This window comes from Erythrolamprus reginae, chromosome 3 (genome assembly GCF_031021105.1).
Source record: "Erythrolamprus reginae isolate rEryReg1 chromosome 3, rEryReg1.hap1, whole genome shotgun sequence".
Lineage (NCBI taxonomy): Eukaryota > Metazoa > Chordata > Lepidosauria > Squamata > Dipsadidae > Erythrolamprus > Erythrolamprus reginae.
The window spans coordinates 78,669,039-78,684,468 of NC_091952.1; the positions used below are offsets into that span (position 1 = coordinate 78,669,039).

Consider the following 15,430-nt stretch of genomic DNA (forward strand, 5'->3'; position numbering starts at 1 on the left):
TCTAAGGTTAAAGGTTTTGGGGTTAGGAGTAGAAACCACAGAATCAGGTAGTGCATTCCAGGTGTTGATTATTCTGTTGCTGAAGTCGTATTTTTTGCAGTCAAGCTTGGAGCAGTTGACATTTAGTTTAAATTGATTTCATGCTCGTGTGTGGTTGCGGTTGAAGGTGAAGTAGTTGTTAACAGGTAGGACATTTTGGTATATGATTTTATGAACTATAATTAAGTCGGAACGGAGGCAACGGAGTTGTAAGTTGTCTAAACCAAGAATTTCAAGTCTGGTGCAGTAAGGCATTTTGTTGTGAGAAGAGGAATGAAGGACTCTTCTTGTGAAATATTTCTGGACTCTCTCAATTGTGTTGATGTCAGATATGCAATGTGGGTTCCATACAGGCGAGCTGTATTCTAGGATTGGTCTGACAAATGTTTTGTAAGCTCTTGTTAGCAGTTCAAAATTGCCAGAGAAGAAGCTGCGAAGGATTAGATTCACAACTCTTAAAGCCTTTTTGGCAATGTTGTTACAGTGGGCTCTAGGACTTAGGTCATTGGATATGCTGATATGGAGATATGGAGATGCTGATCTTTCTACTTCCAAAGCTAAACTCTGTTCTTCTTGTGAAGGAAAGCAGAAGCTACCTTAGCCCAACTGCTAAAAAGAAATCCACTCCTTTCCCTACTCTTAGCACACATTCTTATTCACTCTCCTTTTCCTGAAGCTTTGAAACTGCTAGACTGTCTTTTTTAAAAATTAGTGACGAACTAACTGTTTTCCTTTAGGTGGCGATGTGTCTCCATTAATCTTGGGAATTTGGATGATCATTATGTGGAAAAGAAGGAAAAGGGAAATTCAATCTGTTCTTTGTTGCTTTCCCACATTCTCCCTCTCCCTCCCTCCCTCCCTCCCTCCTTCCCTCTCTCTCTCATGACTGGGGCATCCGGGGGCACTTTTCAACTGATAGATAGCCCTCCTATCAATAGGCCATTGATAAATCCAGCATGGTTTGAGAGTTATAGTGTAACAGTAAACTTGGATTATTTCATAACTTCCATCTGACCAATTGCTAATTGCCAAACAGTATTTTAATCAGGGATTTCCAGCCTTGCCAACTTTAAGACTTGTAGACTTCGACTCCCAGAATTCCTCAGCCAGCAAAGCTCCCAGAATTCCTCAGCCAGCAAAGCAAAGCTGGCTGAGGAATTCTGGGAATTGGAAGTCCAAAAGTCTTAAAGTTGCTAAGGCTGGAACCCTCTGATTTAGATCGCTTGTTTGGCAGCACATGCATTACAGGTAAATGGATGATGTTTTTAATGTGATCAAACCCAATTCTGTTTTTCTATGTTCTTCCAGCCGGTTGTGCAGTGCCTATCCCACCTTGAAGACCATTGAAATGTTCCATTTCAGGGGGCCATCCCAGGTTGGGGACCGCCTTCTGTTCAAGTCCATTGTTAACAATGCATTTAAGTACAGGTATGTCTTCCTGCCATCATTCTAGAGCTAAGTGGACTTGGTCCAGAGGTCAGGAGAATTTTTATGGAGTTGTATAAAATAAATTAAACCACTTTAAGATCTACTCTAATAAATGAAAATGCGTTGAAGAGGAAGGTTGAAAGAGGATTGTAAAAAAAGGGTCATTTATTCCCCTCACTTATCCTTATATTAACTACAAGTCAGAGGTGGGTTTCAGCAGGTTCCAACCAGTTCTGGAGAACCAATAGCGGAAATTTTGAATAGGTCAGAGGCCCAGTAAATACCACCTCTGGCTGGCCCTGCCCCTATCTGTTCTCTGCCTCCCAAGTCCCAGCTGATTGGGAGGAAATGGGGATTTTGCAGTAACCTTCCCCTGGAGTGGGGAAGGAGTGGAGATTTTACAGTATCCTTCTCCTGCTAGGTCCACCAAGACACGCCCACCAAGCCATGCCTATAGAACCGTTAGTAAAAAAATTGAATCCCACCACTGCTATAAGGCCAAACAATCCCAATATAGAACATTGTACAGTGGTACCTCTACTTAAGAACTTAATTCGTTCTGCGACCAGATTCTTAAGTAGAAAAATTTGTAAGTAGAAGCAATTTTTCCCATAGGTATCAATGTAAAAGCAAATAATGCGTGCAAACCCATTAGGAAAGAAATAAAACCTCAGAATTTGGGTGGGAGGAGGAGGAAGAAGAAGAAGAGGAGGAGGAGAGTCGCTGCCGAAGGAAGAAGGTGAGGTGAGAGGAATCAAAAAAATCCGAAACTTTAAGGCTTAGAAAAAAAAAGAGGGACTCTGAGGCAGCGAGGAGGAGCACGCACCTCCCGTACACCCAGTGCGAAGCTGCCTCCCATACACTGCGCCAGAGAGAGAAACCTAGGGGGGATAGCAGGAAATTGGCTGGGACTTGTGCCACTCTCAAATTTCCTGGGAAATTTTTCTGGGCTTGGGTTCTTAAGTAGAAAATGGTTCTTAAGAAGAGGCAAAAAAAATCCTGAACACCCAGTTCTTATCTAGAAAAGTTCTTAAGTAGAGGTGTTCTTAGGTAGAGGTACCACTGTAGTTTGCCAATGACTGGAAGGCCACAGACCATTATTTCATAAATGTATAACTTCTAAAATTTGCCGACATCGTTAAATAAATAGAAAGGTAAATCTAAGCACATTAAAGAATACAATTACACATCATGTCTTCTTCAGAAAATGTTTTGAAACTAATTCAAAGAATTGGCTAATCAAAAAGGGCTAGAATTCATTCCAAACAGATCATAGTATCATACGCAGTGTGATCTCAGCAGATTTTGTGCATTCATTTACTTGTTTGCTCATTTGAAATTGTTGTTCTTAATTACAGCATGGAGGTTGGGGTGTGTGTCGAGGCCTATCGACAAGAAATGGAAGTCAGCCGAAGACATATCAATAGTGCTTTCATGATTTTTATGGTGTTGAATAAAGAAAATCAGCCATGTATACTTCCAATGCTGCAACCAGAACCAGGGGTAAGAAAATGAAAATGGTATTGTACGGTTTTGGTGTTTTGACTGAAGGATATTTGTAGTGCAAACACAATTTCCCGTTTGGGAACCACCTTAAAAAAACATGATTCAGCTGAAGGAAAAAAAATGAAAATTGTGATTTCAAGTAGGAATGCACAGTTGGAACCTCATGCTCACCAGGCAGGGGTGGATTCCCATTTTCACCGCTAGCGGTGCACTGTGCATGCAGCTTCACTTGTCTTGTTTAGTTTAGTTTAGTTTAGTTTATTTAGATTTGTATGCCGCCCCTCTCCGAAGACTCGGGGCGGCTAACAACAATAAAAAACAATGTAACAAATCTAATATTAAAAAGTAATCTAAAAAACCCCAATTTAAGAAACCAATCATACCAACAAACATACCATGTATAAATTCTATAAGCCTAGGGGGAAGGGAAAAAAATTCAATTCCCCCATGCCTGACAACAGAGGTGGGTTTTAAGGAGCTTGCGAAAGGCAAGGAGGGTGGGGGCAACTCTGATATCTGGGGGGAGCTGGTTCCAGAGGGTCGGGGCCACCACAGAGAAGGCTCTTCTCCTGGGTCCCGCCAAATGACAATGTTTAGTCGACGGGACCTGGAGAAGGCCAACTCTGTGGGACCTAACCGGTCGCTGGGATTCGTGTGGCAGAAGGCGGTCCCGGAGATATTCTGGCGGTCCCGGAGATATTCTGGTCCGGTGCCATGAAGGGCTTTATAACCAACACTTTGAATTGTGACCGGAAACTGATCGGCAACCAATGCAGACTGCGGAGTGTTGGAGTAACATGGGCATGCCTTGGGAAGCCCATGATTGCTCTCGCAGCTGCATTCTGCATGATCTGAAGTTTCCAAACACTTTTCAAAGGTAGCCCCATGTAGAGAGCATTACAGTAGTCGAGCCTCGAGGTGATGAGGGCGTGAGTGACTGTGAGTAATGACTCCCGGTCCAAATAGGGCCGCAACTGGTGCACCAGGCGAACCTGGACAAACGCCCCCCTCGCCACAGCTGAAAGATGTTTCTCTAATGTGAGCTGTGGATCGAGGAGGACGCCCAGGTTGCGGACCCTCTCTGAGGGGGTCAGTAATTCCCCCCCAGGGTTATGGATGGACAGATGGCATTGTCCTTGGGAGGCAGAACCCACAGCCACTCCGTCTTATCCGGGTTGAGCTTGAGTCTGTTGACACCCATCCAGACCCCAACAGCCTCCAGGCACCAGCACATCACTTCCACTGCTTCGTTAACTTGCATGTGTGCGCATGCATCCCAGCGTGTTTTTGCTTCTGCGCATGCGCAAGAAGCAAACTCTTGTGAGGAGATGTGCATGTGAGAGAGATTTTCTGCATGCACAGAAGCAAAATACCCCATCAAAATCTCTCTCATGTGCATGTCCTCTCACAAGATTTTGCTTCCTGCACATGTACAGAAACAAATATACACTGGGACGCGCATGCAAGCAGGACAGGCAAAGCTGCACGCGCAGTTCAACTTTTACTACCAGTGTGGCGTTCTTATCCGTAGTAGTCGGAACCCACTACTGTCCCTAGAGGTGTCAAACTCAAGGCTCGTGGACTGGATCTGGCCCTCAGGGTGCTTAGATCTGGCCTGTAAGCCTGCCATGAAAACAGCAAAGAATCGGCCTACGGTGCCTCTGCCAGTGAAAAAGGAGCTTAGAGGCCGCAAGAAGGCCTTGCAGGCTCTATTTTCAGTTGTGACAGCCTCCAGTGAAAAGGGAGCTTGCCGGGCTCTGTTTTCACTGGCAGAAGGCTGCAGGAAGCTGTCACAGCCAAGAACGGAGCCTCAATGAGTGACATCGAGTTGGCCATTCCCCCCCAAGTTCAAACCTAACCCTGTTTTTTTTTAAAAGAAAATATAATCATTATTGAAGATAAATAGGGGAGGGGATACATAAAGCAAAAGGACTGTGCGAATATTGGTACAAATGTATATGAATTTAGAGTATACAGTTATAGATCAAAATACACGCTTACATATATAGAAGAAAATAAGGCTAAAGAGAAAGAAAGAAAAAGAAGAGAAAGGGGGGAAGGAAAGAGAAGAGGAAAAATTAAAAGTAGAAAAAGAAGAAGAAAGAAAGAAGAGATAAATTCATATCTATAAGTTTATCACATGTCGTAAATAGTGTCAGCTTATCGGTTGACCTGATTACCCTACAGCTTTTAAGATCTTTACTATCAATATAGATATTGCTTATATAAACATAACCCTGATGTGGCCCTCAATGAAATCGAGTTTGACACCCCTGCTCTACCCCAAGTTTTGGGTGGAGCCATAGGATTTTCTTAAAATAAAAGTTTCCACTGAACAGTGACTTTTAATATGATTGCAAGGAAAACTATTCAGTACAGGTAGTCTTCAACTTACAACAGTTCATTTAGTGACTGTTCAAAGTTTCCACGGCACTGAAAAATCATTGTTCTCCCTCAAGGTGGGTATAGCATCCAGGTATGGGTTAAATCTGTCTGCTCTCTGATTGGATTGAGTCTGTCAAAAGCTGCTCAGGTCCCGCCCTTGTCACTATGCTTGACAGCTTTTTCACTCAGTCGCTCAGTGAGGACGGTTGTGACCAATCTTTCCTCCTGTGAAATTAACTTATTCTTGGTTGTTATTCGCATGCGTGACCACTGTCTTGTATTTATGTTTGGTATGTATGTGCTGTATGGTTTTAATTGTTGGGGTTTTATATATCTTTTCTTTTAACATTAGATTTCTTTACTGTTATATTGTTTTTATTATTGTGGTGAGCCTCCCCGAGTCTTCGTAGAGCGGCGGCATACAAATCTAATAAATTGAATTGAATTGAATTGAATTTATGATGGTTGCGATATCCTGGGGTCCTGGGATCACCATTTGCAACATTCTGACAAGTCAAAGCTTGGTGAAATGTAGTGCTTGCCATGGCACTTGAAGGCTAAGAGTAGATCTAAGGAGATTCAAATACGGAGACTCTAAGGAGTAGCTCTAAGGAGACTCAAATATAAGCTAAAGTTCAGTTGCATAGTGTTCTGTCGGGTTCTCTGGTAGACTCCTCCCAAAAATTCACAGGTACAAATTTCAGACACACACACGTTTGAAAATTTAAAACAATGTTCTTCTGGCATTGGGCCAGAATATCTCCGAGACCGCCTCCTGCCGCACGAATCTCAGCGACCGATTAGGTCCCACAGAGTGGGCCTTCTCCGGGTCCCGTCAACTAAACAATGTCAGTTGGAGGGCCCCAGGGGAAGAGCCTTCTCTGTGGCGGCACCGGCTCTCTGGAACCAACTCCCCCCGGAGATTAGAACTGCCCCTACTCTTCCTGCCTTCCGTAAGCGCCTCAAAACCCACCTTTGCCGTCAGGCATGGGGGAATTGAATCATCTCCCCCTAGGCATGTTTAATTTATACATGGTATGCTTGTGTGTGTGTCTGTTAGTATATGGTTTTTTTTAAAGCTTTAAATATTTTAACTGATTGGATTATTTATGATTTGTACTACTTGCTGTGAGCTGCCCCGAGTCTTCAGAGAGGGGCGGCATACAAATCCAAATAATAAATAAATAAATAAATAAATAAGGAAAATTCACTTAAACCAAGCCCTCTTTTGGTATAGCAAAGAGCACTCGTCTCCAAACAAACTGGTAATTTGTACAAGTCCCTTATCAGTTCTGTGATACTTAGCTTGCAGCTGTGAGGCAATTCACAGTCCTTCTTCTTTCACAAAGTGAAACACACCTTGCTCTGGTTTAGTTTCAAAGCGGGGGGAAATCAGCACACAAAAGGTCAAAGTCAGTAAAGCAGTCACGAAACACAACGATCAGATAATCCTCCACAATGGCCAAACCCACAGGCTGCTATTTATAGCAGCCTCACTAATTACCACAACCCCACCCAACCACAGGTGGCCTCATTTTCTTTGATAATAATCTCTCAGTTGTTGTTGCCTATGCATCGCTCTCCGCATGGGTGGCTGTATCATTAACTCTTGTTCTGAATCCAAGGAGGAGCTAGAGAATTGATCTCCATCTGAGCTGTCTGCCACACTCTCCTCCTCCCTGTCACTCATGTCTTCTTGGTCAGAGGAGCCTTCATCAGCAGATTCCACTGGGGGGCAAAACAGGCCTGCAGCATGTGGATGTCTCCCCAATCCACAGTCCTTGGGGCAAGAGCTGGGCCAGAGCTAACCACAACACATAGTAGACATAGAATCCTAGATCTTCTTATATTTCTAGCTTCAGATTTAAAACATGCTGCTGTTTCAGTGTGTTAGTCCTAAATGTGGTTGGCTGGTACTTTTGCTTACTTGGTGTGCAAATCCAGGCAGCTGAACTAATTCAGGAACCCATACTAAATTAAGCTGTATCAGTATGCTACACAAGCCCAGTCATTGGATTTCCTTTGTTTTCCCTTTGTTATTATTTTGCTTTGAACAAAAGTCAATATACGTATAGAGTTGATGCTGCAGGTGGGACATAGTGAGATGAATCTAACCAAACCAGTGAGGAAAATATAACAATTGTGTTTATATAGAATAGAATAGAATAGAATAGAATAGAATTTTTATTGGCCAAGTGTGATTAGACACACAAGGAATTTGTCTTGGTGCATATGCTCTCAACGTACATAAAATAAAATATACATTTGTCAAGAATCATGTGATACAACACTTAATGATTGTCATAGGAGTCAAATAAGCAATGAAGAAGCAATATTAATAAAAATCTTAGGATATACGCAACAAGTTACAGTCATACAGTCAACATGGGAGGAAATGGGTGATAGGAATGATGAGAAAAACTAGTAGAATAGAAGTGCAGATTTAGTAGAAAGTCTGACAGTTTTGAGGGAATTATTTGTTTAGTAGAGTGATGGCGTTCGGGGAAAAACTGTTCTTGTGTCTAGTTGTCTTGGTGTGCAGTACTCTGTAGCGACGTTTTGAGGGTAGGAGTTGAAACAATTTGTGTCCAGGATGCGAGGGGTCAGTAAATATTTTACCCGCCCTCTTTTTGACTCGTGCAGTATACAGGTCCTCAATGGAAGGCAGATTGGCAGCAATTGTTTTTTCTGCAATTCTGATTATCCTCTGAAGTCTGTGTCGGTCCTGTTGGGTTGCAGCACCAAACCAGACAGTTATAGAGGTGCAGATGACAGACTCAATGATTCCTCTGTAGAACTGAATCAGCAGCTCCTTGGGCAGTTTGAGCTTCCTGAGCTGGCGCAGAAAGAACATTCTTTGTTGTGCTTTTTTGATGATGTTTTTGATGTTAGGTGACCATTTTAGGTCTTGAGATATGATAGAACCTAGAAATTTGAAGGTCTCTACTGTTGATACTGTGTTGTCTAGTATTGTGAGAGGTGGAAGGGTGGAAGGGTTTCTCTTAAAGTCTACCACCATTTCTACGGTTTTGAGTGTGTTCAGTTCTAGATTGTTCTGGTCACACCACAAGGATAGTTGTTCAACTTCCCGTCTATATGCGGATTCATCATTGTCTCGAATGAGTCCGATCACTGTTGTATCATCTGCAAACTTCAGTAGTTTAACAGATGGATCGTATGAGATGCAGTCATTAGTGTATAGAGAGAAGAGAAGTGGTGAGAGTACACAGCCTTGGGGGGCACCTGTGCTAATTGTACATATATCTGATGTGATTTTTCCTAGCTTCACCTGCTGCTTCCTGTCTGTTAGGAAGCTTGTGATCCACTTACAAGTGTGTTCAGGTACCGCTAGCTGATTTAGTTTGGTTAAGAGAATGTCCGGTACGATGGTATTGAATGCTGAACTGAAGTCCACAAAGAGGACCCTGGCGTAGGTCATTGGAGATTCAAGATGTTAAAGGATGTAGTGTAGAGCCATATTAACAGCATCATCTGTTGATCTATTTGCTCGGTATGCAAATTGCAGGGGGTCTAACAGTGGATCCGTGATGGCTTTCAAATATTTCACCACAACAAGTGCCTCACGTAGAAGCAACCTTGATTAGCTACTAGGATTTTCTTTTAAGGGGTGGGTGGGTTATGGCTGTGTTTTTTCCCCCTTGGAGTGTTCTGCATTTGTCATCCTTCAAGAATTGTCTTTCTCCAAGACAAAGATCCTTCTAGTCTGCCTCCAATGGGATAACTGTATTTGCCGTGTCCCTTTGGGAGCAGTGTTTCAAAGTATTTACAAAATTAGGAAGACCAACGGGGAAGAATTTACTCATAAAGTACATAATACAGACTGAAAGTGACCACTGGAAGAGAATAATTGTAGCTTAGGGTTGAACTGTGTGGGGCCCTTGGTGCTATATGAGCTTGGTGCTTTTCTTGCAAACATTTCATTATCAAACAAGATCATATTGTTAGTGTTCTGATGCTTTTACCTAGTTTGGTAATGGAACACCTGCCCTCCAAAAAAATAAAAATCCAACAAGCTCAGAGAGCACCAAGGACCCCCACAGATGGAAAGAGAAATAGAATGAAGTACAGTGGTACCTCTACTTGTGAACTTAATTCATTCTGTGACCAGGTTTGTAAGAAGAAGCAATTTTTCCCATAGGAATCAGTGTAAAAGCAAATAATGCATGGGATTGGGGAAAATCAAGGGAGGGTGGAGGCCCTGTTTCCTCCCAGGAGATTCCTAGAGAGGCCCCACAGAGGCTTCCCCCTGCCTTTCCGGTTACAGTTTCAGAGGCTCAGGTTTGTAAGTGGAAAATGGTTCTTGAGAAGAGGCAAAAAAATCTTGAACACCCAGTTCTTATCTAGGAAAGTTCATAAGTAGAGGCGTTTGTAGATAGAGATACCACTGTACAGTGACACCTTGTCTTACAAACCCCTCGTCATACAAACTTTTTGAGATCCAAATCTGGGATTTAAGGGTTTTTTGCCTCTTCTTACCAAACTATTTTCACCTTACAAACTCACCGCCGCTGCTGGGATGCCCCGCCTCCGGACTTCCATTGCCAGTGAAGCACCCATTTTTGCACTGCTGGGATTCCCCTGAGGCTCCCCTCCATGGGAAACCCCACATCCGGACTTCCATGTTTTTGTGATGCTGCAGGGGAATCCCAGCAGGGGAATCCCAGCAGTGCAAAAATGGGCACTTCGCTGGCAATGGAAGTCCGGAGGTGGGGTTTCCCAGCGAGGGGAGCCTCAGTGAAATCGCAGCATCGCAAAAACACAGAGGTCCGGAGGTGGGATTTTTGCGATGCTGCGATTTCACTGATGCTCCCTTCGCTGGGAAACCTCACCTCCGCACTTCCGTTGACAAGATATCACTGTATTTTAAAAGAGGGAACATTGTGTATACGAACCTCCTCCCTTTAACAATGACAATAAATTTATTATTATTATAACGTTTGATTGCAGATCCCACCAATATTTACTGAATTGGGTTCTTAGTGAAACAGTGCCAATCACAGTGAGTGACTTATAAGCGCCATCCACAAAGCCTTTCTAGATTCTCCCACCTATCTGTTGCTTTGGTTTTGAATAGACAGGAACATAGTGACTCTTTAATTAAACAGAAGGGCCGAATGAAGAGGGCATCCTCTGCATAGATCCAGCTTCTTTGCGAAATCCATAATGCTAGGAAAGGTGAAAGAGAAGAAAAGGAAGCAGAGAACAACTGGCGGCAAACTGGATAGACTCGATTACAGAGGCAAACCATCAGGAGACCTGAAGAGGAAGCGTGCATAATGTAATCCGTTCATTTTATTTCCCTTTAACAGGATGGAGAAAGACGGTTTAAAGAAGCCAGCGCAAGGCAAAAGATTAGACTAGACAGGTTGGTAAAATGTTTCCTAACTCTTTCGGCACTCTTTTCCTTCCCTGCAGCTCTACTACGCATGTTAAGTGAAAGGGAGAGTATGGAATTTTAATTACTGCACGTATGATTTTTTTTTCCCCTGTCGCACATTCGTAGGGTAGAATTATGTGCATATTTAGGAGGATGAAATGGTTGATGTGTAACTAAATCTTCCTATCTATAGGCTTCATACTCACACTTGCCAGAAAGGGAAGCACTGCAAAGTGGTATATAAGTCTAAGTGCTATTGCTACGGAGTCTACGGAGAGGGGCAGCATACAAATCTAAATAATAATAATAATAATAATAATAATAATAATAATAATAATAATAATAATAATATATTCCAGTACAAAAAATTCCACTGAACCAGAATGGTCTGAAAAGTAGGAAGAGAATTGCAGGCAAAGACTTCAATATATACTGCTCATAAAAATAAAGGGAACACTCAAATAACACATCCGAGATTTGAATGAATGCAATATTCTCATTGAATATTCTGTACAAAGTTGAATGTGCACAAGAGCAGGTGAAACTGATTGACAACCAGTGTTGCTCCCTAAGTGGACAGTTTGATTTCACAGAAGTTTGATTTACTTGGACATACATTGTGTTACATAGAAACATAGAAGACTGACGGCAGAAAAAGACCTCATGGTCCATCTAGTCTGCCCTTATACTATTTTCTGTATTTTTATCTTAGGATGGATCTATGTTTATCCCAGGCATGTTTAAATTCAGTTACTGTGGATTTATCTACCACATCTGCTGGAAGTTTGTTCCAAGGATCTACTACTCTTTCAGTAAAATAATATTTTCTCATGTTGCTTTTGATCTTTCCCCCAACTAACTTCAGATTGTGTCCCCTTGTTCTTGTGTTCACTTTCCTATTAAAAACACTTCCCTCCTGGACCTTATTTAACCCTTTAACATACTTAAATGTTTCGATCATGTCCCCCCTTTTCCTTCTGTCCTCCAGACTATACAGATTGAGTTCATTAAGTCTTTGCTGATACGTTTTATACTTAAGACCTTCCACCATTCTTGTAGCCCGTGTTTGGACCTGTTCAATTTTGTCAATATCTTTTTGTAGGTGAGGTCTCCAGAACTGAACACAGTATTCCAAATGTGGTCTCACCAGCGCTCTATATAGCGGGATCATAATCTCCCTATTCCTGCTTGTTATACCTCTAGCTATGCAGCCAAGCATCCTACTTTCTTTCCCTGTTGTTTAAGTGTTCCCTTTATTTTTTTGAGCAGTGTATATGTGTACTGGATTTTTTCCCCAACCTAGTATATTATTCTGATAGCAAAAGGCAGGAAACTAAAGAAGCTTGAAGTGTGCAGATGATCAGCTTTTTGCTTTATCTCTCTGTGTTTTAGATTTCCCCCCCCCTGCTGCAACATATTTTATAAAACAGATTCCTCTTCCTAAGCTCTTTATTTCTTCCTGCTTCCAGTTCTGCTTTACCTCTCCGCCCCCTCCCATTTGCCTTTTGTTATGCCAAAGAGCTCTCATTGTGTATTTATAGCCTTATTGTTTGTTATCCCTCATATATAATTTATCCAGGAACAGGGACGGAGACAGCCTGCGTTATCTTAGAGGCCACTGTTCTTGAGGCATGAACACCTGATTAGCGTGTCTCAATGGGATCAGTGAGAAAAGGCAGCCTAGGAAGAGCTGGAGAACACATGCAACACACAGGGGGAACATAAGAGGCACCGCTATATTAAATAGGATGCTCCAACTCAGTGTTTCCCAACCTTGGCAACTTGAAGATATTTGGATTTCAACTCCCAGAATTCCCCAGCCATCAAATGCTGGCTGGGGAATTCTGGGAGTTGAAGTCCAGATATCTTCAAGTTGCCAAGGTTGGGAAACACTGAGTTGGAGCATCCTATTTAATATAGCGGTGCCTCTTAAGGGTTCACAGCATTCTTCAGCTTGTGAATTCTCTCTCTCTCTCTTGTCATCTCTCTGGCTTAATCGTTTGTCTCTGTCACTCACCAGCTTGTGCGATCCAGGGATATTCAGCCTGTCGGGAAACTGCTACAGGCTGAACCATAAAAATAATCTAAAGAATCCTTTATCTTAATTGTTTGCTTGAATATCTAAGATAAGGAAAGAGGCCGTTTAATATTTCACTTAAGACAGAAATATGTATTTGTTAGGAGGAGTCAGAGGTCAAGATAGGCAACATTTTAAATGAAGGAAATCAGAGGATCTGCCGTCTTTGGGGGCTGCTAAGGATCAACAGATGGAATCATGAGAAGATATGATGGGCATTCTCATGGGATTTATTTATTGCTTGTGGAGGTAAATTCTGTTTTCCTTCAGGGGTATGAATGGTCATACATAGCCTTTCCTCCTCACCTTTTGCTCCACAGGAAAAAAATCCATGTAATACATTGGAGTGTGAAAGGGTGAGTGGCACAAAGCCACTCAATGGGCTTCCATGGTGGAAGTTGTCCTACTAATTTCAGAGTCTTCACTGTTACATCCAGAAGTGGGTTTTTATTTTATTTATTTTATTTATTATTTAGATTTGTATGCCGCCCCTCTCCGCAGACTCGGGGCGGCTCACAGCAGGATACAACAATTCATGACAAATCTAAATATAATTTAAAATATTTTTAAAAAACCCATTTACTAAACAAACATACACACAAACATACCATGCATAAATTGTACATGCCCGGAGGAGGTGATTCAGTTCCCCCATGCCTGACGACAAAGGTGGGTTTTAAGGAGTTTACGAAAGGCAGGGACAGTAGGGGCAGTTCTAATCTCTGGGGGGAGTTGGTTGCAGAAAGTCGGGGCCGCCACAGCGAAGGCTCTTCCCCTGGGGCCCGCCAACCGACATTGTTTAGTTGACGGGACCCGGAGAAGGCCCACTCTGTGGGACCTAATCGGTTGCTGGGATTCGTGCGGCAGAAGGGTTGCTGCTGATTCAGGCCAGTTTGGGCGAACTGGTACTTCCGACTACCAGCTGTACCCGCCCCAGCACTATCACATCTTATATATCTCACTCTCTGGTTTGCCCACATAGCCCAGCTAATTTCCACACCTTGCCTGCTCTACTCACCATGCTCACATTTTTGGTTCTGCACTAGGTGAACTGATTGTTAAGTTATGTGAAGCCCCCCTCTGGGTACATCACAGTCTTGGGGCACTGGCCAACTCAAGGGCTAGTCCCCAAAACCCATTTCATAGAGGCAAACCACCACAATCTAAAGCAGGGATCTCCAGCCATAGCAACCTTAAGACTTGTGGATTTCAACTCTCAGAATTCTGGGAGTTGAAGTCCACATGTTTTAAAATTGCTAAGGTTGGAGACCCCTGCTCTAAAGCGGGGTTTCTCAACCATGGGAACTTTCATGTATGTGCACTTCAATTCCCAAAAGTGATTCCCCTGATAATATACTGCTCAAAAAAATAAAGGGAACATTCAAATAACACATCTTAGATCTGAATGAATGAAACATTATCATTGAATATTTCATTTGCACAACAGCATGTGAAATTGATTGATTCTGTTTTTTAAGTGTTCCCTTTATTTTTTTGAGCAGTGTATAAACCACCATAAGAAGCCTTAAGAAGTATTCAGCAAATAGACTTACCGTATTTTTGGAGTATAAGACGCATCTTCCCCCCCCCCCCCCAAAAAAATAGAGGGTAGAAATGTTGGTGTGACTTATACACTGAATGCAGCCATTTTTGCTTTTGAGAAGCCCTGCAGAGAGCTCTTGGGTGCTGAGGAATGGCAAAAATTGCCATTTTTCGCCCATTTTTCCCCCACAAAAATGGGGTGGGGAAAGGATCTGGGGAGCCTGCAGAGTGAAAAAATGGCCCCCAAATGGCCCATTGTTTGCAAAAATTGGACTGTTTTTGCTTTCTAATTACCCCATCTAGCATGACTGGAGGGGGAATTCTTGGAATTGAAGTCTACTAGTCTTAAAGCTTTCAGGTTTGAAGACCCTGGGTTAGGGATTAGGGGTGCAATGATATTCCAACTTGGCAAGTTTATGACTTGTGGACTTCAACTCCCATTCCTGAGCTAGCATGTTTGGAGGACGAATTCTGGGAGTGGAAGTCCACAAGTCTTAAAGCTGGCAAGTTTGAAGTTTGTAAGAAGTGTACATGGTTGTATTCAATACTGGTATTCAATACTGGTATTTTATAATATATTACTACACCATTTAGTTCAGAATACCTTTTCCCTTGTTTTCCACCTATAAAATCGAGGAGCATCTTATACTCCGGTGCGACTTATACTCCAAAAATTACGATAGATATATAATCTTTATGAAGGCTCTCCTAGTCTTTGTCCTTTAGCCCAGAGGTTCCCTACGCCCGGTCCATGAACTGTTACCGGGCCATGGCATGCCAGAAATCAGGCCGTGCAAATAAGCAAAGCCCCATCCGTGGGATCCAGGAAATATGCTAAACTATACCCCATCTGGTCTTCAGGAAACCCTCTCTCTCTCTCCATGGAACCAGTCCCTGGTCTCCAAAAAATTGCAGGGCTACATCTGTAGTTACTCTATGGGGGGCGAGAACAATAGTGCTTTAAAGTTGAAAGCCCTTAGGAGAGACACAGAGTGTGTTTGCTGTATGTGTAATAGGGACTGGACAGTGTCATCCACATGTGTAGCTGCTGTGAG

The 15,430-nt window shown here is 42.6% G+C and overlaps 1 protein-coding gene across 5 annotated transcripts in view; it reads left to right on the forward strand.

Annotated features, from left to right (window-relative positions):
• The window catches only part of ACOT11 (acyl-CoA thioesterase 11), a 186,857-nt gene that overhangs the window by 154,244 nt on the left and 17,183 nt on the right, over positions 1–15,430 (forward strand). For all 5 annotated transcript variants that reach the window (XM_070745972.1, XM_070745973.1, XM_070745970.1 and 2 more), the window contains 3 exons: positions 1,348–1,467; positions 2,826–2,970; positions 10,689–10,744. In XM_070745972.1, coding sequence (XP_070602073.1) covers positions 1,348–1,467; positions 2,826–2,970; positions 10,689–10,744 — 321 coding nt within the window. The remainder of the gene's footprint in view (positions 1–1,347; positions 1,468–2,825; positions 2,971–10,688; positions 10,745–15,430) is intronic.